The sequence below is a fragment of the Hypanus sabinus genome, chromosome 23, assembly GCF_030144855.1.
Source record: "Hypanus sabinus isolate sHypSab1 chromosome 23, sHypSab1.hap1, whole genome shotgun sequence".
In the NCBI taxonomy this organism is placed as follows: Eukaryota; Metazoa; Chordata; class Chondrichthyes; order Myliobatiformes; family Dasyatidae; genus Hypanus; species Hypanus sabinus.
The window spans coordinates 59679431-59703821 of record NC_082728.1 but is presented as its reverse complement, the minus strand read 5'-3'; the positions used below and the strand labels follow the sequence as shown (position 1 = coordinate 59703821).

The 24391-nt window shown below is 46.9% G+C and overlaps 1 protein-coding gene across 1 annotated transcript in view; it reads right to left on the bottom strand.

The window, feature by feature from the left end:
* Positions 1–21285, bottom strand: part of LOC132380232 (probable ATP-dependent RNA helicase DDX41) — a 59165-nt gene extending 37880 nt beyond the window's left edge. The window contains exons 1-7 of the mRNA XM_059948947.1: positions 21141–21285; positions 12951–13028; positions 9067–9223; positions 8516–8590; positions 4347–4407; positions 1792–1928; positions 204–276 (exon numbers count right to left, since the gene is read on the bottom strand). Of these exons, the coding sequence (XP_059804930.1) occupies positions 204–276; positions 1792–1928; positions 4347–4407; positions 8516–8590; positions 9067–9223; positions 12951–13028; positions 21141–21188 (629 nt within the window). The 5' untranslated portion in view covers positions 21189–21285. The remainder of the gene's footprint in view (positions 1–203; positions 277–1791; positions 1929–4346; positions 4408–8515; positions 8591–9066; positions 9224–12950; positions 13029–21140) is intronic.
* Positions 21286–24391: the final 3106 nt, after the last annotated feature.

Genomic DNA, 24391 nt, shown 5'->3' with positions numbered 1-24391 from the left:
TTCCCCAGCTGTGCATGGGATTTGAATTGAGGCAACTGGATTACATCTCCAGTACCTTTATATTAAAAAATTGCACCTACCAGATATAAAAGCCCACTAAGCCCAATGTTCAAGTTCCCTCTGTGTGTTAGACACAAAACCCCTGTTCTTACACAATTGGAATTCCCCTCTGAGCGTGTTTAACACAAGATCTCTGTACTTACACAGTTGGAATTCCTTGGATCTGAATCGGAGTTGGATGTAAAATTCCCTTCTTCTTCAAGCCTTTCAAAATTGCTGGAATCATAGGACCAAGAACTTTATGAGGAACCACAGATCAGATACAGCTTGGATCCCACATTCTCTGAGACAGAGCTAGGACAGCAGCAGCACATCGTGCGTAAGTGGTACAACACTTGCCATTCTCCTAATGAATTCCAGTCCTCGAGAAAATAGCTCAAATTGCATCAACTTTTCATCAGTGATGTTGAAAATCAAAAGCTCAGTGGCCAGGCATGGAGCTCAGAAGATGCATTTCCGTTAGTTTTCAATCTAATCAACAAATTGCAACATGACAACGCAACAACAGCTTTTTGCATGGACTCCGTAGAGCAAGCTATCCATTGCCACAGTTCCTGATTATAAGTTGCATATTGATACACCGAGTGTATAATGAAGCGACTGACATTCCTCACAACTTACAATGGACATGCTCAAGGAAAAGCAATGCATTCAACAGAGCCTGCAGGCAGTAAAGAACAAATTTAACAATCCATTCCAACAGCAAGAGTAGGATTTAACCATAGTAAATGCCACTGGATCCAGTGTGAATGCTAATGTTTAGGATTTCATTACTGTTTTATTCTGTTGGATTGTATGTTTTAGGAACAAGCTTGGGAAAGTTTGCACAATATGAAATTATCAGAGGTTTTATTCAGAGTCTAGGACCAAGGGCTGCACTGAGATGAGAGAAACTTCTTCAACACGTACAAACAAGCTGGAGGAACTCGGCAGGTCGGACAGCATCCGTGGAAACGAGCAGTCAATGTTTCGGGCCGAGACCCTTTGTCAGGACTGAAGAAGTGAAGAGAAACGTCTTCACTTGGAGAATGGTGAACTCATGGAATTCTCTATGCTGAAGGGATACAATGACTCAGTCACTCAGTTCATTTAACACAAAGGTAGATCTCTAGATACTAAGGAAACCAAAAGGTTTTCAGAGAGAAATTATATTGAGGTAAACTCAAATGGAAGATGGAGTGGGATTGAAGTGGCAAATTCCGCTGCCTTCTCCTGTAATTTTAAGATACCTTGTAAAACAGACAAACCCAATATTGATGGAACCGACTAGAAATCAGCGTTCACCATTGACTAAACAAATGATTCTTTGTTTTATACAACACATGCACTTAGGTGTTATCTGTGGATGACTGGGTGGCAAGACATACAGAGGACAAAGAAGGGCATCAGGGCCCATCTACAGACCAGGTCCATGATCAAGGCTGAAGCTCCAGCACAGTACTGAAAGAACTGCTTGGTCAGTTCAGACACAACGTTAAAAAGTGGGGCAATCTTTGTCCCAACTAATAGTCATTCCTAAATCAACACAACTAAGCCAGTATCTGGTTTAATAGATGACTTTTTCTGGGGTTTTACTGTGCTCAATCAGGTAACCATGATCGCTAGATTATTAGATTGACTACTTTTCTAAAGTCTGGGATGTTCCAGTGCCATTAAATCCTCAATTGACTCCTTGCTAGCCCTGAGGGCCCAGTAACTAGTCCTTCACCACCAGGGCTCAATCACGCTTACCTGGTGGGAATTTCATTTCTCTGAAGTGTTTGACAGGACACGGCAAACCTTCCCCCTCCACCAAGATATGGTATTTCTTCCGCACTCGGTCATTGCGAGCTTCAGGCATGGAACGTATATACCGAGGTGGTTTCCAGCTGCAGAGACAGGTCCATGTTACTGGTTATTTAACGACCAACAACCCAATCACCTGAAGACCATACATGCTCTCAGAGCTGTAAACCATGCAATTCAAAAGTTTGCTGCTCGATTCAAAACATAGGTATTTCAAATTACTAGGTAGAACTACACACCATAATTACAGCCAAAAAACACTCTTCACCCGACAAGTGGCACAGAAGGGCAGAGCAGCAGCCATCAGTCAGCACCAGAAACCCAGGTCCAACCCGACTTGGGGCACAATGTGTACTCTGTACGTTCTCCACATGACTGTGAGGACTTCTCTCATCTCCGTCAGCACCAGAAACCCAGGTCCAACCCGACCTGGGGCACAATGTGTACTCTGTACATTCTCCACATGACCATGAGGACTTCTCTCATCTCAGCCATCAGTCAGCACCAGAAACCCAGGTCCAACCCGACTTGGGGCACAATGCGTACTCTGTACATTCTCCACATGACCATGAGGACTTCTCTCATCTCAGCCATCAGTCAGCACCAGAAACCCAGGTCCAACCCGACTTGGGGCACAATGTGTACTCTGTACATTCTCCACATGACCATGAGGACTTCTCTCATCTCAGCCATCAGTCAGCACCAGAAACCCAGGTCCAACCCGACCTGGGGCACAATGCGTACTCTGCACATTCTTCACGACCATGAGGACTTCTCTCATCTCCGTCAGCACCAGAAACCCAGGTCCAACCCGACCTGGGGCACAATGTGTACTCTGTACATTCTCCACATAACCATGAGGACTTCTCTCATCTCAGCCATCAGTCAGCACCAGAAACCCAGGTCCAACCCGACTTGGGGCACAATGTGTACTCTGTACATTCTCCACATGACTGTGAGGACTTCTCTCATCTCCGTCAGCACCAGAAACCCAGGTCCAACCCGACCTGGGGCACAATGTGTACTCTGTACATTCTCCACATGACCATGAGGACTTCTCTCATCTCAGCCATCAGTCAGCACCAGAAACCCAGGTCCAACCCGACTTGGGGCACAATGCGTACTCTGTACATTCTCCACATGACCATGAGGACTTCTCTCATCTCAGCCATCAGTCAGCACCAGAAACCCAGGTCCAACCCGACTTGGGGCACAATGTGTACTCTGTACATTCTCCACATGACTGTGAGGACTTCTCTCATCTCCGTCAGCACCAGAAACCCAGGTCCAACCCGACCTGGGGCACAATGTGTACTCTGTACATTCTCCACATGACCATGAGGACTTCTCTCATCTCAGCCATCAGTCAGCACCAGAAACCCAGGTCCAACCCGACTTGGGGCACAATGTACATTCTCCACATGACTGTGAGGACTTCTCTCATCTCCGTCAGCACCAGAAACCCAGGTCCAACCCGACTTGGGGCACAATGCGTACTCTGTACATTCTCCACATGACTGTGAGGACTTCTCTCATCTCCGTCAGCACCAGAAACCCAGGTCCAACCCGACTTGGGGCACAATGCGTACTCTGTACATTCTCCACATGACTGTGAGGACTTCTCTCATCTCCGTCAGCACCAGAAACCCAGGTCCAACCCGACTTGGGGCACAATGCGTACTCTGTACATTCTCCACATAACCATGAGGACTTCTCTCATCTCCGTCAGCACCAGAAACCCAGGTCCAACCCGACCTGGGTCACAATGTGTACTCTGTACATTCTCCACATGACCATGAGGACTTCTCTCATCTCAGCCATCAGTCAGCACCAGAAACCCAGGTCCAACCCGACTTGGGGCACAATGCGTACTCTGTACATTCTCCACATAACCATGAGGACTTCTCTCATCTCCGTCAGCACCAGAAGCCCAGGTCCAACCCAACCTGGGTCACAATGTGTACTCTGTACATTCTCCACATGACCATGAGGACTTATTACTGATCACTAATTACTCAACTTCCTCTTGTATGGCTGAGTGGCAAAAGAAGCTGATGAGCATGTGAATGAGAATAAATTGTAGGGTTACAGGGAAGGGGGAGAATGGAATTGATGGGACAGCCCTTCAGGGAACTGGCATGGACATCATGGGCCAAGTGGTCTCCTTCTCTTTGCGATAAGAAAACTCAATATGGAAGTAATTTCTCTCTGCTGGACAACAACACTTACACAACGAATTCTCCTGGTACGTGATAATATTTATTTTTCCATTTTCTGTTTTAAAGTTTTGCATTAACCAATGGCATTTCTGCAATATTCACACAGAGCTGCTGATGCATTGGTATAGCAGAGGGTTTCAATCAGAACTCAATTAATTGCTGTCATTGACAATTAGATCATGGAAGCCACACCAACTGCCCCTGCTTTAGCCTCCCCCATAGACATGTACACCGAACACTAACAAAACTAGAACTGTTTAGTCAGGAAGCACACACACTCACCTGGTTTTGATTGGGTCATCATAGGTGATACCCTTTGCCATTTCCTTCACAGACATCAGGGCTGCAATTGAAACAAAGTCAGTTATGATAGGAATGTCAAACAATGCCCATCATGGGCAAAAAAACCTGCAGCACCCCCTCCACTTACACAAACCAGGCCTTCGTCATCTCAACACAGGTAAAATATATGGTCTGATCCCTCCTAGCCTGCAAGACATTCCCTTGATCTTTCTCAGGCTAGAAATGCTTCAGCCTTTGTTGATGCAGAACAATGCTAATTGTTGTAATCCAGTAATCAAAAGAAAAGGTTCAACTTCAACAGCATTGCTCTCCGTTGGAAACACAAACTCCTCTCAACTCAAAAAGCCACAAAGCCAGCAAGGCCAGAATCACTGCATGCACAATAGCAGCAAGTTGAAAAGACGAAGGAACATACAACAAGGACCGATCACTGTCAAATAATAAATAAGTTATTTATACTGAAGGTCAAGATCATGAACTGAAACAACTGTGGGAATGTGGATAGGCAAGGCAGGCTGCATGGTACGAATTACTGGTAAAATATTATCATAAATTGTAGTTAAACAAACCCTTCATCACACCTTGTTCATGTCAACCAAGGTACTCTCATTTGCCTGCATTTGGTCCATATCCCTCTGTCTATACAATGTGCAAATGCCTTTTAAACACTGTAGTTGTACCCGCCACTACAGCTTCGTCTGGCAGCTCACTCCACATAAACACCCCCTTCTGTGGAAGAAGTTACTCCTTAGGTCACTTTAAATTTTTTCCCCTCTCACCTTAAATCCATTTCCTCTAGTTCTAGACTCACCTACCCTGGTAAAAAAAACTGGGACCATTCACCTTATCTGACTCCATGCTTACTGACTTGGAGTGAACAATAATTTAAAAAGTAGAGATGAATAGAGTTCAGCAAAATTGCCACCTGAGGGGTGTCACACTAATGTCTGGCCGGGTGTCAACTCAAAAAGCTGTCTAATCACAGCCAATCTCAGCCACAGCACTGGAGAATTTTTTTCCAGATGAACCTACTATCAATGTAGCATAACCATTGCAAATGGATGTGCAAACCATCCCGAGGATAAAGTAGGAGACAAGTTAGCAAGGCCTGGTTTTGCATAGTCCACACCCTAACCCAACACACACAGTAAGCTCCTGCTGGGCTTGGCCAGGTTCTACATCATAAATAAATTTTTAAAAAGTAAGCAACGTTCAGAAACAACAGATGATGACAAAGAGGAATCCGCTGAATTTGAGAAAACAGCTGGAATTCTGAAGAAAATACCAGAAGGTACTAATGAAAGCTTTTAGATGCTTGAGAAGCAAAGAAGAGAATTAAGATAAAGGCAGGAAATTAAGGAAGGAGCAAAGGAAATGGAAGGGAGAACACACTGAAGGGAGGAGATGAGATGCTTTGTGCTCAGTTTTCAATAAAGAGACATGTCAACAATATGAGAAAGAGGGAGAGAGTAATAGAAAAACCATTTTTGGCAGTTAATAAATAGGAAACTGGAAAATTCAATGTTCACACCACCAAGTTTTAGGTTATCTAAACAGAATACAAAATGTTGTTTTTCCAATTTAGTGTCTAGCCTCACACTGGCAGTGCAGAAGTCTGAGGACAGACAGGTCAGTGTGGGAGTTGGGAGGAGAGATAAGATGACATGCAATCAGAAGCCATTTCAGTCTGAGCACAGGTATTCCATAAACCATTGTCACACCAACCAACAGCTTGGTCTCCCTGGAGTAGTGGAGGCATGTACAAAATACAATAAACAAGAATGGGAGAGGTGCACGGGAATCTCTTCCTCCCCTGGAGGAGCTGGACAGTGGTGAGAGAGGTGGTGTAGGGACAGAATTGCATCTTCTATTGTTTCCAGGTGACAAAAAGTGTGGGTGAAAAGTGATGAGCACTCAAGGGAAACATGGAAGAGTGGTCCAGAAATAGGGGTGGGAGGGAGAGAGAAAGATGCAACTGGTGATTGGATCCTGTCATTGCAACTAGTGGAAATGGCAAAGTATGCTGGTTGTGGGGGGTAATGACCAACTCTAACTCTGCTCTGCTTGGTGGGGGGAAATGTTGGGGAAGAAGAGGATACTTAAGTAGTACTGGAATGGGAACCTTCATCTTGAGGACAGATACAACAGAGAGAAAATGAGAGAAGAGGTAGGTATCCTTACTGGAGATAAAGTGGGAGGGGGGTAGTCAAGATAATTGTGGGAGTCAGCAAGAGTTTTGAGGATAATATGTCTCCCAAGGTAAGGAAATGAGGAAGAAGGGAATTGAATACTATGCTAATGAAGACTGCTTGGACAAGGAAGTGGCCAAGACCTATTTTTAACAGAAAAATGGTTACAATAAAAAGATGGAAGAATTCAACAAACCAAAGGACAAAGCTTTGGTTCCCTTATATTCTAAGAAGATAAAAGACAGCACCCATACACACCTATAAATAGCAAAATCAATAGTGGTAGAACACCAAATATTTAACCCAAATTCTAAAAATGGGAGACAGATTAATCTAGCAAACTCTAGACTGTTTACTTTAACAACGGTACCAGAAAAACTAGAGTAGTTTCTACAAGGATAGGATGAGGCCAAAATAATGAGAATCCAACACAGTACACTTGTGGCATTAGTGCCATATGAAGGCAGGATGGGAATAATGGGGTTAGAGAAAGCGTGGCGAGTAGGCTGGCATTGGAAGTTTAGGGCAGGCTGGATACAGAGGGGCAAGGACCAGACCGGTAGGAATATATGAAGAGAGGTATCAGGGGTGGTATCTAGGGTGGAGGCCAAAGTGGAAATAGAAAGGTAGAGGGTCAAGATGATAGGGATTTTACAAGGACATGGTGAGGATGGAAAAAACTTAGCAAGGTGGGAACAGTGGGGGAATAAGGCCCAAGAGCCTAATTTCGGAAAAGAGCAATTCAGTGATGAAATTTTACAGTATATGTGGGTTGCTAGCATTTATTGCCCTTGTGAAGGTAATGAAGGAGATAGCCTTCCAGAACTGTTGCAAACCTTGTGGCATTGCCCCTCCACCCAAACTTAGGATTTAGAGGCAACAATGATGAAAAGTATATAGATATTTCCAAGTCACGGTGATGAGCAATTTGCATTTTGTTGCTAATACACACAGCAGCCACAGTGTGCCAGTGACAGAGGGAATGAATGTTTAGGGTGCTGTCACAAATCAACAAGTTTCCATGTCATATGTAGGTGATAATAAATCTGATTCTGATTCTGGACAGGGTCCCAGTAGAGTGATCTGCGATAGTAATGCCTTTGAATGTCAAGGCAGGACTCCCTGCTGTTAGAGATGGTCTGTGGCATGAACGTTCTGGTCACTTATCAGCCTGGGCTCGAACGTCATTTGGGTGTTGCTGCACGCAGGTGCAGACTGCTTAATTTGCCGAGGAACTAGAAATGGAAATGAACATTGCGCAATCTGTGAATGTATCCCCTTTCTAAAACTTGCAGAGGACAGCACTGGATAGGGATGAAAAGGTGAGGCAGCAGAATGGATAGATAGATAGATAGATACTTTGATCCCAAAGAAAATTAGTAGCAGTAGGAGACACAGTAGAATGATAACAGTGTGCTGAGAGCACTGAGTGGGGAAAGAAGCGAAGAGCGTAGGGTGGATATAAAGGTATGGGTGGGTACAATGGTGACTGGTTTGTGTAGGAATAGGATCGTTAGGAAGAGATAGGGTGGAATCAGAAGAACTTGAGAGACAGGATGGGAATAAAAGCAGTGTGAGATTTGAGGGAGAAAAGTCAAGATGCGATAGTGGAATACAGGCAGACCGGTGATGATTTACCAGAAAGTAGGACAAGCAAAGTGGGATTAGTGGAGGTGGATATTAAGAACGAGAACTTGGGAATGGGGAGGTGAAGATGCAATGTAAAAAATGAGAGGCACAGGGCAGGGGTGAGTAGCAAGATGAGAATAGAATACAGGGATAGGCTATGTACGCAGACACAAGGATAGAACGGAAATGGAGGAACCAGATGGCAGGTTGGAAGTGGTGGGGGGGGGGGGGGTGTAGGAGACTCATACACAATGTAAACAGTGGCACCCAATGGCCTGTTTCTTTTGTAGAGTGAATGTTACAGCCCACTGTTCCCACGTTTAAACTGACCTCTGCCTTCAGCGACACTTTCCAAAATTTTTTCCTCTTCTTTCAGTCGTTTTTCTTTAGCAGATTCTTTGCGTGCTATAAAACACAATCCACACGATCAGCACTTTCAAAGCTCGCATTCAAAACCCAAACATCGTGAACACTATTACTGATGCCGAACTGAACTGTTCTGACTCCATCCACCCCCAACCCCACATCCCATGTGTGTTATTGGTACTTTCAACAGAACATTTGCTCCTGTGAGTGCCTGATGCTGAGGTTCACACTACCCAATGTCCCAGCCCCTTTGCAAACACCCACAACCCCACCTTGACTTTCAGACTTCTTTGCATTTAACTGTAAGTTTCCATCTCCCCATTCTCTCACAAGTTTCCAATTACCTTTCATTCTGTTGTTAGACTACCCCAGCCCAACATTACCCACATCAAGCCTCCTGGTCTCACATTTGTTGAAGGAATGCCTAGCAGTGCCTTGCTGTTAACTGACAGCAAGACAGGCTCCTCCCACAGAGCTCCCAGCTCCCAGTCCCAACTCAGATGGAAATGCTGGACCTTCTGCTTTTTCCTTCAGCTGCTGGTGCTGGTCCAGCAGACTGATATTGGATCGTGGTCCCAGAGGGCCATCGCCGTCATCTTCTCTGTGGTCACTGCCGCTGTCCTGGTCATCATGCACGACACCTTTCCTCCTCATCCGTGCCAACTTCTCCATCTGTGCACACGACACAGGAGAAATCAGTCACCAGAAAGGGTTAAACCAGAACATTACCAGTGCTTCCCCCAGCAGTCACTTCAACTCTGCAAAGTAAAAATATTGTTGAGTATCTGAAATAAACAGAAAATGTTGGAAATCCTCAGTAGGTCAGGTGGGGAGAATGGAACAGAGTTTGTCATCCAGATTGATGACTCTTTGGGCACAAGACAATATCATTGAGACTGCATGGCTAGCATTTCATCCATGCCAGTCTGTCGACAAAACACATCCAATCTATTCTGCGACTGTGGAAGTTGCAGTAAGGCAAGGGTTAACATAATATTAAGGGAAGGATAGAGTGCAGACAAGGCAAGAAAGGTCTTTGAAGAGCACAGAAGAGAACTGCAGCCATTTCACGATAAGAATATAACAAAAGTATGCAAAAGAGACACAGTAACTAAGCGACAATTGCTTTAATAACTTCAAAATATCATATGTGAATGGCAGTTCATCCCTGAGCAGTTCAGGGATTCACACCTCTACTGTCAACGGCGATTGATTTTGCATGTAAGAATTTCAAACATACAGTTTACCAAATGGTCAACAGCCATAACTGCTTGTCAATTCTATATAAAAATAGCATTTTTCCTGTTCTGATTTCAGTATAGTGTGGAGACATGCTGCTCACCTTGTGCACAAGCAAAATACAGTATGCTTGAGGAATGAGTGCACGTACTCAGAGCCCGGTTAATCGGCAACACTAACTTGAATGCTATAATATAGTCAAAGAAGCACCAAAGAAATGGAATGTAAAATGTTTTCAACTGTCTTAATTTTCTTGCAATCTGTTTATATACTTGAATCAACACAGGTCCATGAAGAAGGAACTAATTATCTTACAAATTTGACTAAGTTCTTTTGAAGAGGTGACCAAGTGAAATGATAGGGCAGGCCACAGAGATAGTCGAGGCGGGTGTGGAAGTTAAGAACACATTGGATCCAGGATGAGCTAGCCAACAGAATGCTGTGCAAAAGTCTTAGGCACATGTAAAAAAAATCTGTAAAGCAAACATGCTTTCAAAAATAAACCAATGAAATGTGTGACCACTCTTTGCCTTTAAAACTGCATCAATTCTCTTAGATACACTGTCATGAAATTTTATAAGAAAATCAACTGATAGGTTGTCCCAAGCATCTTGGAGAACTTGCCACAGTTCCTCTGCAGACTCTGACTGTCTCACTTGCTTGTCTCTCTAGGTAATCCCAGACAGCCTCCATGATGTTGAGATCATGGTTCTGTGAAGGCCACACCATTTGTTGCAGAACTCCCTGTTCTTCTTTTTGCTGAAGATGGTTCTTTATGACCTTGGCCATGTGTTTGGGGGCATTGTCCTGCTGCAGAATTAAGTCGGGACCCATCAGACGCCTCCCTGATGGTATTGTGTGTGATGGATGAGAATCTACTTGTTCTTCTCAGCATTGCGGGTTCAATTAATTTTGACCAGATCACCAACTTCATTTGTAAAACTGCAGCCCTAAACCTGCAAGGAACCTCTGTTGTGCTTCACTATTGGCTGCAGACACTCATCCATGTAGTGTCTCTAGGGATAAACTGCCATCTCTTTGAGCCAAAAATGTAAATTTAGACTAGTCAGTCAGTCCAGAGCACTTGCTGCCATCATTCAGCTCCCCAGCCCTCGTGCATTTGTGTCTGGTGAGTCTCTTGGCTTTGTTTCCACTTCAGAGGAATGTCTTTGTGGCAGCAACTCCTCTACGAAGACTTCTCCGGACTGTAGAGGGGTGTTCCAGTGGTTCCTGCCAGTTCAGAGCTGATAGCTGTGCTAGATTTCTTCGATGTAGAAGGGACGTCAGTTTGATGTATCTCGTCTGCTGCAACCAATTTCTGTGGCCGACCACTGCATTTCTGGAACTCAACCTTGCCTGTTTCTTTGCGCTTCTCCAGAAGAGCTTGAACAGCATACCTTGAAACTCCTGACTACCACAAAATTTCTGCTTGAGAGAGAGCTTGCTGATGCAGGGTGACCATCTTGAGTCTTATTGCTCCGCTCACTCTTGCCAAGGTGCAAGATTTGAAGGTTAAACTGTCACATCTTTCACACCCTCGCCTTTTAGTCTAGTTGCCCTTCACTCAGTTTGATTCTTTTTACACCAGTTTCTGTTTCAGTTAACCAGTTTAGCTCATTCAATTCATTATGTCATTGATGATTGGCACCTGTTTATTATCTTTGTTTAATCTGACACTGGGCTCGATACCTACAAAGTACATAGTTTCCTGAAAGTGGCAACATAGGTAGGGCAGTAAATGGTAAAACATGTTTGTTTTCATTAGCCCAGGCATGGAGTGCTATGTTGGGATGCCAGGTTACAGTTGTACAGAAAGTTGGTTAAGCCACACTTATGTCCCGAGTCCTGATGAAGGGACTCGGCCTGAAACATCATGTGTTCATTCCTCTTCATTGATGCTGCCCGACCTGCTGAGTTCCTATTTGTTGCTCTGGATTTAAAGCAACTACAGAATCTCTTGAGAGTATTAAGCACAGCTCTGGTCACCAAACTACATGCAGGATGTGATTAAGCAAGAGAGGACAGTTCCTGGATTGGAGGGCTTGGGTTATCAGGAAGGTTTGGATAGGCTAGGTCTGTTTGGTTCTCCTGGAGTAAAGGAGGCTGAGAAATGATTAGAGGTATGTAAAAGTATGAGGGGCAAAGACAGGGTCAATAGCTGGAGTCCGTTTTCCATGGTGTGAGGTGTTTAAAATTAAAGGGCAGACTTTTGGGATGAGAGGGAGGTGGTCTAAAGGGAATCTGATGGATGATTTTTTCACAGAGTAGCTGGTGTTAAATGAGCTGCCAGAGGTGGTGGTGGAGGCAGGAACAGTAACAACATTTAAAAGGCACCTTGACAGGTACTCAAATGAGGAGATAAGAGGGCTATGGAATTAATACAGATCACTGGGATTAGTATAGATAGTCATCTTGGTGAGCACAGACACAGTTGGCTGAAGGGCCTGTTTCTATGCTGTATAACTTGAGTGACAGAAATTGTTCTGCACTTATTTACAAAATGTCATGCCTGAAGGAATCTCTCTCTCTCTCTCTCTCCATCTTCCTACTGGAGATTCCCAGACTCGTGTGGTGATCCCTCAAACAGGATTCAACAGAAGGCCATCTTCCGAGCACTCTGTTATAATTTCCCCAATTACAGAATGCTCAGCTTCTTTTCTCAACACTCCTTTTGATAAAATTTCACCACTCTCCATTTACATTTGCTTTTCTCTGGAGTATATAAACACAAATGCTTTCCACTCGAGGAATAGGAAATAGCAGAACGTAATCTGTCAGCCAGTTGCTCTGTTCAGAGTTCCTGGAGAAACTGAAGGTGCCCACAAGCCTTCACTCCGGTATGGTTTCCCTGAAAGGCAAAATGTAATCTGTGTTCTCCCACTCCATTGTCCACCTCCCAGACTGGAAGAACATGATACAAACACCACTCCTGTTATAAGTTTAAGGAGTGACAAAATGTCAAATCTCAAACACACTCTCTCTTTGCTAATTTCTCAGAGATTCAGAAAAGAACAAGACAGGATGCCCAGATAAATAGATCAGAGGACTCCAGTTGGTTCTGTTGTATCACTCCCAAAAACATGATCACAGCTTTGGAAAGTACATCCAGCAGCAGGGTGAAATTGAACAGCAATATACTGAACAGGGCAGAGTCACTTACCATGTTCTGCTTTCTCTGTTTAACAGGAACATATGGAATATATTCCTCCTCGTCATCCTCATCTTCAGATCGTGCACGCTAAAATACAAAAAAAAACAAAGAGCTGGAAGAGCCAATCTCTATTCGGTTGATACGGTAGAGGGGTGCGGTAACCTTCTCACATGACAATCAGCAAGCAGGATGCTGCATTCAACCCTCCCAAACCGGAGTGGACACAAGCACACGTACCTGGAACTGAGTAACATAAGGTGGGTCACTGTCCGTGATGGTTTTAGAGATCTATCTTAAGGAATAAATGATGAGGAATAAAGGAAAAGGGAGTAAGCATTCAGCTTGAAAGCTATTTTGCTATTCAGCTGCACTGCCAATCCATTAACCCCAGCAGCTCCTGTACTGTGCTCCTTCACAAAACATAAGCCTTGAAACTTCTGAATCAGCCCTTCTCAGTTTTCAAATTCCCGACATTTTTTTTTGAGAGAACAGTCTTTTGGTCCTCCTCCAGAAAGTCATAGTTGTTATTTGAAACATGAGAAAATCTGCAGATGCTGGAAATCAAGCAACACATAAAATGCTGGAGGAACTCAGCAGGCCAGGAAACATCTATGGAAAAGAGTAAACAGTTGACATTTCAGGCCAAAACCCTTCATTGAGACTCAGAGATAATATGGATAGACGATTGGCTCGGCATAATTAGGTCTGTTTTTCTATTGGTGAGACATACTGTGGAGTAGCGTGGTCATCAGCGTTTTTACAGTTTATATAAACAACCTGGATGAAGGCACTAGAGATAGAGTTGCTTAATTTGCTGATGACACAAACAAACATTATCTAAGAAGTTGTGCAGCTCAGGGGTGAAGTGGGTGGGACCCAAGCGCCTGAGCACACAATTCACAAAAGGCTAGTGTGTAGGTACAGCAGACAATACAGAGATCTACCACAACGTTACTGTTCATTGCCAGAGGAACTAAATGGAGAAATCCCGACATTGTTTGTCAGACATGTGTAACTCCCTGGGTCGCCTCAGGCTCGCTCAGCTCGTTTCGTCTAGGGGGAGCAGCCTTCGGCCCCGCCAAACTGGGTAATCAGCTGGTGTGGATGCTGTGTGATGTCCCCGCCTCGCCCAAAAACAGACAGTACACCATATGCGATTAAATGAGTACAATTTATAAAGGTTACTATAACTAAGTGATTAATAACGATACAGTATATATGAAGAGAAAATTAAAGAAAAGGCGCCAAACTTATCAAAGTCCAAACCACTTCGTGCACAGCCGTTGGAGCTCAATTTCTGAAGTCTTCTGGCCACTATTCGCTCCCCTCCGAACTCCTCGACTCGCAGCTCAGGACCCTCCGAACTCCTCGACTCGCAGCTCAGGACCCTCCGAACTCCTCGACTCTCCAAACAGCTCAGGACCCTCCGAGTGGTCAACCAAACACATCTAGCTTCATACCCCCCCCCCCCCCCCCCGTCCTTGGAGAATCTCCCGGCCTCGGACCCCCCTTTGGGATCCGTTCCTCGCCCAGCTTACAGCATTGCGTCCTCTCTCTCGACCCCCTCGCGCCGATCTGCCCAAAAGCCCGTCAACAAAAGCTTACAGACTCAGAAGAAAGAACATTAATCCCCATTTGGTTTACAAAGGAATACCATTCTCGTTATCAGTAAATTAGCATTCCTGTTAGTTAACAAAAAGAAGAAACCCTCTTTATACATGGTTGAGACAACATCTGATGAATTCAGCAAAACACATAAAATGCTGGAGGAATGTCAACTGTACTCTTCTCTATAGATGCTACCTGGCCTGCTGAGTTTCTCCAGTATTTTGTGTACGTTGTTTAGAATTCTAGCATCTGCAGATTTTCTCGTTTCTGATGATCTATTTTCAGTTTTGGTGCCCTTATTTAAGAAAGGATGCAAGAGAAGATTACTAGAATGATACTAGAATCTTCCAAGCGATCAGTAGGCAGGCTAAACTTGATAAAAATACAAAATGCTAAAGGTTCAAAACAGGTTGGACTACAGGGTGTTGAGAGAGAATCTAGAACTGGGGACACCATGAGGTGAAATTTCTTCTCTCAGAATACATGAGGCTTCAGAAGTTTCTTCCTTAATATATGATGGACGCACATATATTCCTGATAAACAAGAGGTAAGCAGAAAGCTATCACACAGAAGCAGTAAGCTAACGAGGGGTAAATGATAATCCAGAGTTGTGGATCATAAATGACCTTATTGAACGGCAGAGCAGGGTCTAGTGGTTGCAGGAGCAACCTCTACTTCTTGTGCATATGGTCCTTCGAATCCAGTGAGTGAGAAAATGTTCTTCAGTGCTTCTTTAATTCTCCATTACTTGTTTTCCTTTGAGGGGTTAATACTGTAGGATGGGAAAGTTACTTGACATAACTTCCTATCTCAGTTTTAACCCTTCAAAGATAAAGTGGACCCTTTATTGAACTCTGTACAGACCCCCTCGTCAATTTATACACTTCAAGTATTGTTTCACACTGCTCTGTTCCAGCGAAAACAATCCCAGCCTCTCCAATCTTTCCTTATAACAACAATGTTCTCATCCTGATAATACCATCATAGATCTATTCTGCATCCTCTTCCTCTAATTCTATGTTCCAGAGATCAGAAATGTATAAATTACTCAAGCTGTAACCAAATTAGAGTTGCACACTGCACTAGCACAACATCCATGTTTTTATGTTATACCTCAACAAATAAAGTCCCGCTTGATGGCGTAATGATATCAGCGCCGGACTCCGGAGCGAAGGTTCCCGAGTTCGAATGCAAGTGGGGTTGAGCATCGAGCTAGCAACGGCCTCGTAAAAACAAGAATAGCTTGCAACAGAACACCGTCTTGACGGTGCCCCGATAACTCCACTGCCAAGTTAAGGGCTAGTCTTCTTCAACAAATAAAGGCCAGCATCCCATGCAGAGATGCAAGGAAAAATTTGTGAACCCTTTGCAGTTACATGGTTCTCTAGATTAGTTACTCATAAAAGTCACATTACTACACAAACACAATCTGCCTAAACTAATAACACACAAACAATTGTACTTTTCATGTCTTTATTGAACACATTGTTTAATCATTCACAGTCCAGGCTGTAAAAAGTATGTGAACCCTTGTATTTAATAACTGGATGAACCTCCTTTAACAGCAATAATCTCCACCAAACATTTCCTGTAGCTGCTGACCAAAATTCCATAACAGCCAGGATGAATTTTAGACCATTCCTCCATACAAAACTGTTTCAGTTCATCAATATTTCTGGGATACCTTGCACAGACATCCCTCTTCAGGTCATGCCACAGCACCTCAATTGGGTTGAGGTCTGGACTCTGACTTGGTCATTCCAAAACACAAATTTTTCTTCTTTTTAAACCATTCTGTTGTTGATTTACTTGTGTTTCAGATTATTGTCTTGTTGCATCATTCAACTTCTATTAAGCTTCAGGTGACAGACCACTACCCTGACAATTCTTGATAGTTTTAAATTCTTTGTTCCCTTAATGATTGAAAGTTGTCCATGCCCTGAGGTGGCAAAACAGCCCCAAACCATGATGCTCCTTCCACCATTCTTCACAGTTGGTGTGCAGTGCCCTTTTTCCTCCAAACATAGCAATATAAATTTCAGCCAAAAAGTTCAACTTTTGTCTCATCTGTCCACAGAACATTGTCCCAGAGATGTTGTGGAATGTTCAGGTGGTCTTTTGCAAACCTGAGATGTGCAGCATGTTTATTTTGGAGCAAGGTGGTTTCCTCCACGGTGTTCTTCCATGAACACCATTCTTGTTCAGTGTTTTTCTTATCGTGGACACATGAACAGAGACTTTAGCAAGTCCTAGAGATTTCTGCATGTATTTAGCTGTTTTGGGTTCTCCTTCACCTACTTCAGCATTGCACATTGTGCTCCTGGTGTGATCTTTGCAGGACACCCACTCCTAGGGAGAGTAGCAACAGTACTGAACTTCCTCCAGTTATAGACAATTTCTCTTACTGTGGACTGATGAACACTCAGGTCCTCAGAAATGCTTTTCCAGCTTCATGCATCTTTACAATTCTTCTTCTACAGTCCTCTGAAAGTTGTTTTGATCGAGGCATGGTGTTCTTCGAGAACAGCAGGCTCTGTTGGTAACCTGACTTTGTCTTCTTTATGGGGCAGGGCACCTCTACAATCCACATCTAATCTCATCTCATTGACTGGAACACCTGACTCCAAATAGCTTTTGTGGAAGGCATTACCGCAGAGGTTCACAAAATTTTTAAAATTAGACTGTGATTGTTTAAATGGTGTACTCAGTATTGACGAGAAGGAGTACAATTGTTTGTGTGTAATTAGTTTAAGCAGATGGTGTTTGTCTATTATTGTGACTTAGGTAAAAATCAGACCACATTTTTTTTAATTCATTTACGGGATGTCGGCATTACCAGTGATAATATCAGTAAATATTGTAAGCAGTTTTTTTTTGGCAAAAGAACATTTTATTTATATTCGTGAAACATGTTACTTAAGTTTATCAGTAAGATATTTTGAATTGTGTTCACCTTTTTCAGTTTGTTCAGAACATCAGACAATCCAGCAAGGAAACAAAGATGCTTAAATAATAGGGAAAGCGGCAGAGATTTTGAAGGACGGTGGAGTGCAAGATTTGATATTATTAAAATAGATAATAAAACAGTTTGGAAATGTTGTTCCGTGGTGTACAGTACTTCTCCATAAAGTGGCATTATTAAACCATTCACTAATGCCTTTGTTACAAAAGTAAGCAAGAACAAAAACAACACATTCTCGAGGAATCAGCAATAAAAAAAATACAGTTAAATATTTTGACATTTATTCGGGTAACTCCAACTGCTGCTAGTTTTGAGACTTCAAAATAAACGAGAAAGCAACAGAAATCATGTCTTTCCTTTAAAAAGTCTCTAATTATTGTTACTAATTCATTAATCAATGATATTCATTGTTTCAAATTATTACGTCATGCAAGCTAATTTTTTTTAGAACATTGTTGACAATTTTGGCACACGCTCTCAAAAGGTTTGCCAACCCTGGTCTGTACCTTTCCGCAGTATTCTGAGTGTGTCAGGTTAATTCAGACCACCCCACCACTGGAAACATTTAATTTATCCTTTAAATATCTTAAGTATTTTAATTGGATCAATGTTCTATCTTCTATTCCAAAGAGAATTCAAAACCTGTTATTTTCATCCTGAGTGATTACCAGTATACACCACTGTCTGTACTATTTTTAGAAGTCAGATGCCCAAAGAGAATCCCATAAAACCATGAAGGAATAGTAACAGGTGTGTCATTCAGTCCTTCCCCCATTCCCATACCATCACACTGTTCTTAAATATGAGTGGGCAAGTTTTTCCAGAGAGGGCGATGGGATATGGAACAAGGTTCCAGAGGAAGTACAATTGCAGCATTTAAACACAAACATGGATGAGAAAGGTTTAGAGAAACATAGGTCAAATCTCAGGAAGATACTTTTGCACAGTATAGTTAAGTTGGGCCAAAAGACCTGTTTCCACACTGTGACCCTCTGTATCAAAATTATATCTATTGGCCTTTATACTGAATACATTCAAAGTACGAGCCTCCACAGCTGCCTTGGGTACAGAATTCCAAAATTAGCTACTTTCCAGTGAAGACATTTTTTCCTATTCCGTCCTGAATGATCTACTCTTCCGATTTTGAGATTATAACCTTAATTCTAGGCTCCTCTGGGAGTGGAAACATCATCCCCACATTTACCCCGTTAAGTCTTTCGAGATCGTTAACATTCAAGCCTCATTCTTGTAAGCTCTGGAGAGTACAACACTGCCTGCTTATCCCCAACTCAAGGGACAGATTCCCATTCCCGGGAAAAGACCGGAGATCCCTCATTGACCTGCCTCACTACATCCTTCCTCAGGAAGGAAAGCTGCACCAGGAACGTAATATTCCACACAGACAGTAGAGAGCAAACCTTATCCCTATATACTGCAGTAGTGGCTTCCTAGGAGACCTGTCACCCTTTCACTAATAACCGGAGTCTCTGCTCGGGCACCGTCCGTGATGTGGCATCGCTGCCGGACAACTGACGCGGCCCCGGGTCCCGCACGGTCCCTGCCCCCGCGGCCCCTGCCTCCCCGGGTCCCGCACGGTCCCTGCCTCCCCGCGGCCCCGGGTCCCGCACGGTCCCTGCCTCCCCGGGTCCCGCACGGCCCCTGCCTCCCCGGGTCCCGCACGGCCCCTGCCTCCCCGGGTCCTGCACGGCCCCTGCCTCCCCGGGTCCCGCACGGTCCCTGCCCCCGCGGCCCCTGCCTCCCCGGGTCCCGCACGGCCCCTGCCTCCCCGGGTCCCGCACGGTCCCTGCCCCCGCGGCCCCTGCCTCCCCGGGTCCCGCACGGTCCCTGCCCCCGCGGCCCCTGCCTCCCCGGGTCCCGCACAGCCCCTGCCTCCCCGGGTCCCGCACGGTCCCTGCCCCCGCGGCCCCTGCCTCCCCGGGTCCCGCACGGTCCCTGCCTCCCCGCGGCCCCGGGTCCCGCACGGTCCCTGCCTCCCCGGGTCCCACACGGTCCCTGCCTCCCCGGGTCCCGCATGGTCCCTGCCTCCCCGGGTCCCGCACGGTCCCTGCCCCCGCCTCCCCGGGTCCCGCACGGCCCCTGCCTCCCCGGGTCCCGCACGGCCCCTGCCTCCCCGGGTCCCGCACGGTCCCTGCCCCCGCGGCCCCTGCCTCCCCGGGTCCCGCACGGTCCCTGCCTCCCCGCGGCCCCGGGTCCCGCACGGTCCCTGCCTCCCCGGGTCCCACACGGTCCCTGCCTCCCCGGGTCCCGCATGGTCCCTGCCTCCCCGGGTCCTGCACGGCCCCTGCCTCCCCGGGTCCCACACGGTCCCTGCCCCCGCGGCCCCTGCCTCCCCGGGTCCCGCACGGCCACTGCCTCCCCGGGTCCCGCACGGTCCCTGCCCCCGCGGCCCCTGCCTCCCCGGGTCCCGCACGGTCCCTGCCCCCGCGGCCCCTGCCTCCCCGGGTCCCGCACGGTCCCTGCCCCCGCGGCCCCTGCCTCCCCGGGTCCCGCACGGCCCCTGCCTCCCCGGGTCCCGCACGGCCCCTGCCTCCCCGGGTCCCGCACGGCCCCTGCCTCCCCGGGTCCCGCACGGTCCCTGCCCCCGCGGCCCCTGCCTCCCCGGGTCCCACACGGTCCCTGCCTCCCCGGGTCCCGCATGGTCCCTGCCTCCCCGGGTCCTGCACGGCCCCTGCCTCCCCGGGTCCCGCACGGTCCCTGCCCCCGCGGCCCCTGCCTCCCCGGGTCCCGCACGGCCCCTGCCTCCCCGGGTCCCGCACGGTCCCTGCCCCCGCGGCCCCTGCCTCCCCGGGTCCCGCACGGTCCCTGCCCCCGCGGCCCCTGCCTCCCCGGGTCCCGCACGGTCCCTGCCTCCCCGCGGCCCCGGGTCCCGCACGGTCCCTGCCTCCCCGCGGCCCCGGGTCCCGCACGGTCCCTGCCTCCCCGGGTCCCGCACGGTCCCTGCCTCCCCGGGTCCCGCACGGTCCCTGCCTCCCCGGGTCCCGCACGGTCCCTGCCCCCGCGGCCCCTGCCTCCCCGGGTCCCGCACGGTCCCTCCCCCCGCGGCCCCTGCCTCCCCGGGTCCCGCACGGTCCCTGCCTCCCCGCGGCCCCGGGTCCCGCACGGTCCCTGCCTCCCCGCGGCCCGGGGTCCCGCACGGTCCCTGCCCCCGCGGCCCCTGCCTCCCCGGGTCCCGCACGGTCCCTGCCCCCGCGGCCCCTGCCTCCCCGGGTCCCGCACGGTCCCTGCCCCCGCGGCCCCTGCCTCCCCGGGTCCCGCACGGTCCCTGCCCCCGCGGCCCCTGCCTCCCCGGGTCCCGCACGGTCCCTGCCTCCCCGCGGCCCCGGGTCCCGCACGGTCCCTGCCTCCCCGCGGCCCGGGGTCCCGCACGGTCCCTGCCTCCCCGGGTCCCGCACGGTCCCTGCCTCCCCGGGTCCCGCACGGTCCCTGCCTCCCCGGGTCCCGCACGGTCCCTGCCTCCCCGCGGCCCCGGGTCCCGCACGGTCCCTGCCTCCCCGGGTCCCGCACGGTCCCTGCCTCCCCGGGTCCCGCACGGTCCCTGCCTCCCCGCGGCCCCGGGTCCCGCACGGTCCCGGCCTCCCCGCGGCCCCGGGTCCCGCACGGCGCATACCTTCCCACTGCCGCCATCGAACTCTCCGCTCACAGATTCCGACTCCATCGCCGGACTTTCTCCCGACGTCGTTGCACTTCCCGTCCGCTTGCCAGTTCCTTCCGGTCCGTCCGTTTTCCTGCTCCGGGTGGTGCTCGGTTAGAGTGTCTGATGGATGGTGTTCAGTCTCGTCAACTGGAAGCTGAGAAACATGCCCGCCGACTGAGCCTTCCTCCACCCCAGCGGTTTAATGTGCAGGAAAGAAAGAAGGCATATTTAAGTTTTTTGACCACACCACTGTTGTTGTCTGAATCAAAGGTGGTGACGAATTGGCATGTTGGAGGGAGATTGAAAATCTCAGTGAATAGTGTCACTAAAACAACTTCTCATTCAACTTCAGCAAAACCAAAGAGCTGATTATTGACTACAGGAGAAAGAAAGCAGAGGTCCTCATTAAGAGATTTAAATTCCTTGGCGTTATCATATCAGAGGTTCTGTCCTGGGACTAGCAGCAAGTGCCATCACAAAGGAGGCAAAACAGTGCCTCTACTTTTTCAGAAGTTTGCATAGATTCAGCACGTCATCTAAAACTCTGGATATCTTCTATTGATGCATAGTAGAGAGTATCCTGACTGGTTGCATCACAGCCTGGTATGGAAACACCATTGCCCAGAAACAGAAAACCAAGTCCATCACAGGCAAAGCCCTCCCAAACTTTGAATACATTTACATGGAGTGCTGCCACAAGAAAACAACATTCATGATCAAGGACTCACACCATCCAGGCCAGGCTTTCTTCTCACTACTACCAACAGGCAGGAGGTACAGGAGCCTTAGGTCCCATACCACTAGGTTCAGAAACAGTTATGATTCCTCAATCATCAAGCTCCTGAACTAACATGGATAATTTCACTCACCTCAGTACTGAACTGATTCCACAACAGAGTCACTCTCAGTTCTCAGTGCTATTTATTTATCTGTCTATCTACTTATTTACTTATTTGCACAATGTGACTTCTTTTGCACATTTATTATGTCTTTATGTATAATTTTTCATAAATTCTATTGTATTTCTTTTTTTTCCTGTGAATGCCTGCAGGAAGCTGAATCTTAGGGTGGTGCAGTCTATGATGCCACATACTGTATGCACTGTACACTGCTAATAAACTTACTTTGACTGTGGTGTGAGTGTGGAACAAGCTGCCAGTGGAATGAGTAGTTGTGGGTTTAATTGGAACATTTGAGAGAAGTTTAGATTGGTACATTTGGATTGGTTCCTTAAGGTTGTTTCAGTTGGGGGGGGGGGAGTGATTGGGACAAATGCCTCAAATAGCCTCTGACAACCAGGTCCAACTCCTGCCTTCATGTGTGGCTTAGCTGCTAAGCCTGCGGAACCCTTTCCATTGACAAGAGAAGGGGCAAAAGCAGGTTTCTGCACCTCGAAACCAGTTGCTTTGGGCAGATGGGGCTCATCAGCTGTACTTGGCAGCTCATCTAGAAGGAAAACTCTGGTCTAAAACCCCTGCTGCCTTGCAGCTACAAGGGGATGGCTTTGGGAGTAAACCCTGAGGGAAAAGTCCAGAGTGGGAGTCCCTGAGGCAGTCCCACATTGAGTTCAATGCTGACTGGCCACTCCTGCAGTGTTTCTGGTGCCGAACATTACCAGTCTCTGCTGTTCCTCTGGATTCATCAGCTGTGTGGAGAGGGTGGGCCTGGTACATGGCAACAGTTTGCTCTGCATGTCATACTGCCCTGGCCTGCGTAACGTGGAAACAACTGGGAGCAATGTCCACAGTCAAGCCCAACCAAGGGAGAGCCTCACCAGGTACAGATAGATGCGACCAGTCAGAAGATTAGGTTGGCATGAAATAGATGGGCCAAAGGGCCTGTTTCTATGCTGCAAAGCTCTAAGACATGGCCTTTTGATATTTGTTGATTAGGGGTAGGAGCCAGGTTAGACCAGGTAGTTTATGTACTGTGGAAGATAGTTAAAGGCAATCATGTCAAGGACAGATTTGTGGTTAAGGAGCGTTCCTTCCATAATTACAACAGATTATGCTGTCATTAACACAGTAGCGGTATCAGGTCCAGCTGTATGTCAATAATTTCTCCTGTTTTCTCACAAGTGACTACAGTACCTCCAAAAGAACTTACATGTTTGTAGAGATTTTTGGGCTGAGTTTGTGAAAGGAGTAATGCAGAGGACTAAAATATGTAGATGATCCTTTTTGGAAAACATTCACTATTTATAAGCAGAGAACCAAATCGATCAGTGCTGCTGCAGAAGCAGGATGTGTGGGCCAGGCACCAGTCAATAGTTGCCCCTCTAAGGCAGCCAGTATTACCTGCCTGAATTTATGGGGTTTGAGGAGCTGGATGTAGGTGGGGTTGGAACTGTAACACAGTGTTCGTAGGGATGTAGTCATAAGTCCAGACAGAACTATTTTCACTTCACTCCTGTGAAAAGGTAAGAGAGGGAAATGCTTACTAAACTCCCTAATATCACAAGGTATTTGTATCTTCGTAATTAAATAGTTGTTCATTCAAATACCATCTGTCAGCTCAGGGGAATCCTACCTATTTCCTTCTCTGCACACCTCCCAATAATAACTTGCTGTGAAAGAGTGAGCCTGCTTGTTCTGTTGTAATACGATCCAAGTGTACTACTGTCTGGAGAGTAGTGCAGAGACTCACAAGAACAGAGGGCACTGGCTGCATTGTGGACAAGTCCATAATGCAGGTCACAAATTGAAGGTTTTCTCATCCTTTGAACTGTTGCTTGCAGGAAGAAGATTGTTCAACAATTGCTTCTACTTGCACAGGTGTAAGGAAAGAGTTAAATTTGATTCTTCCTTGATCTATGCTAAGATGTGTAACACAAGATGGCAAGTTTGTAAGATAAAATAATGTCAGCCTGGAATGTGGTGGTAGTCTATATGAATGCACATCCTTGAGATGAGATACCGGTGAAGAATGCTTTTCTCCTCACAGACCTTTTGTCTCTATTTCAAAGTTATGTGCCTAGGCCAAAGGTCACAAGAGGTAAGGTACAGACTGGTACTACTAAGGGATGGAAAAGTACCAGGGTAAAGTTGTTAGATTTTTGAAGCGATCTTTAGGAGCATAAAAGGGGTGGTTTGGTTGTGCAAGGGCAGTCTTCTCTTTGGCTGGGTCATGACTAACGCTAACATCTGGAGTTAGAGCCAAGGACATCAAGAGGGGGAGAGACCTGAGAAGCTGCAGTTTCCTCCGGCAGTGTGTGTGGTGTGGTG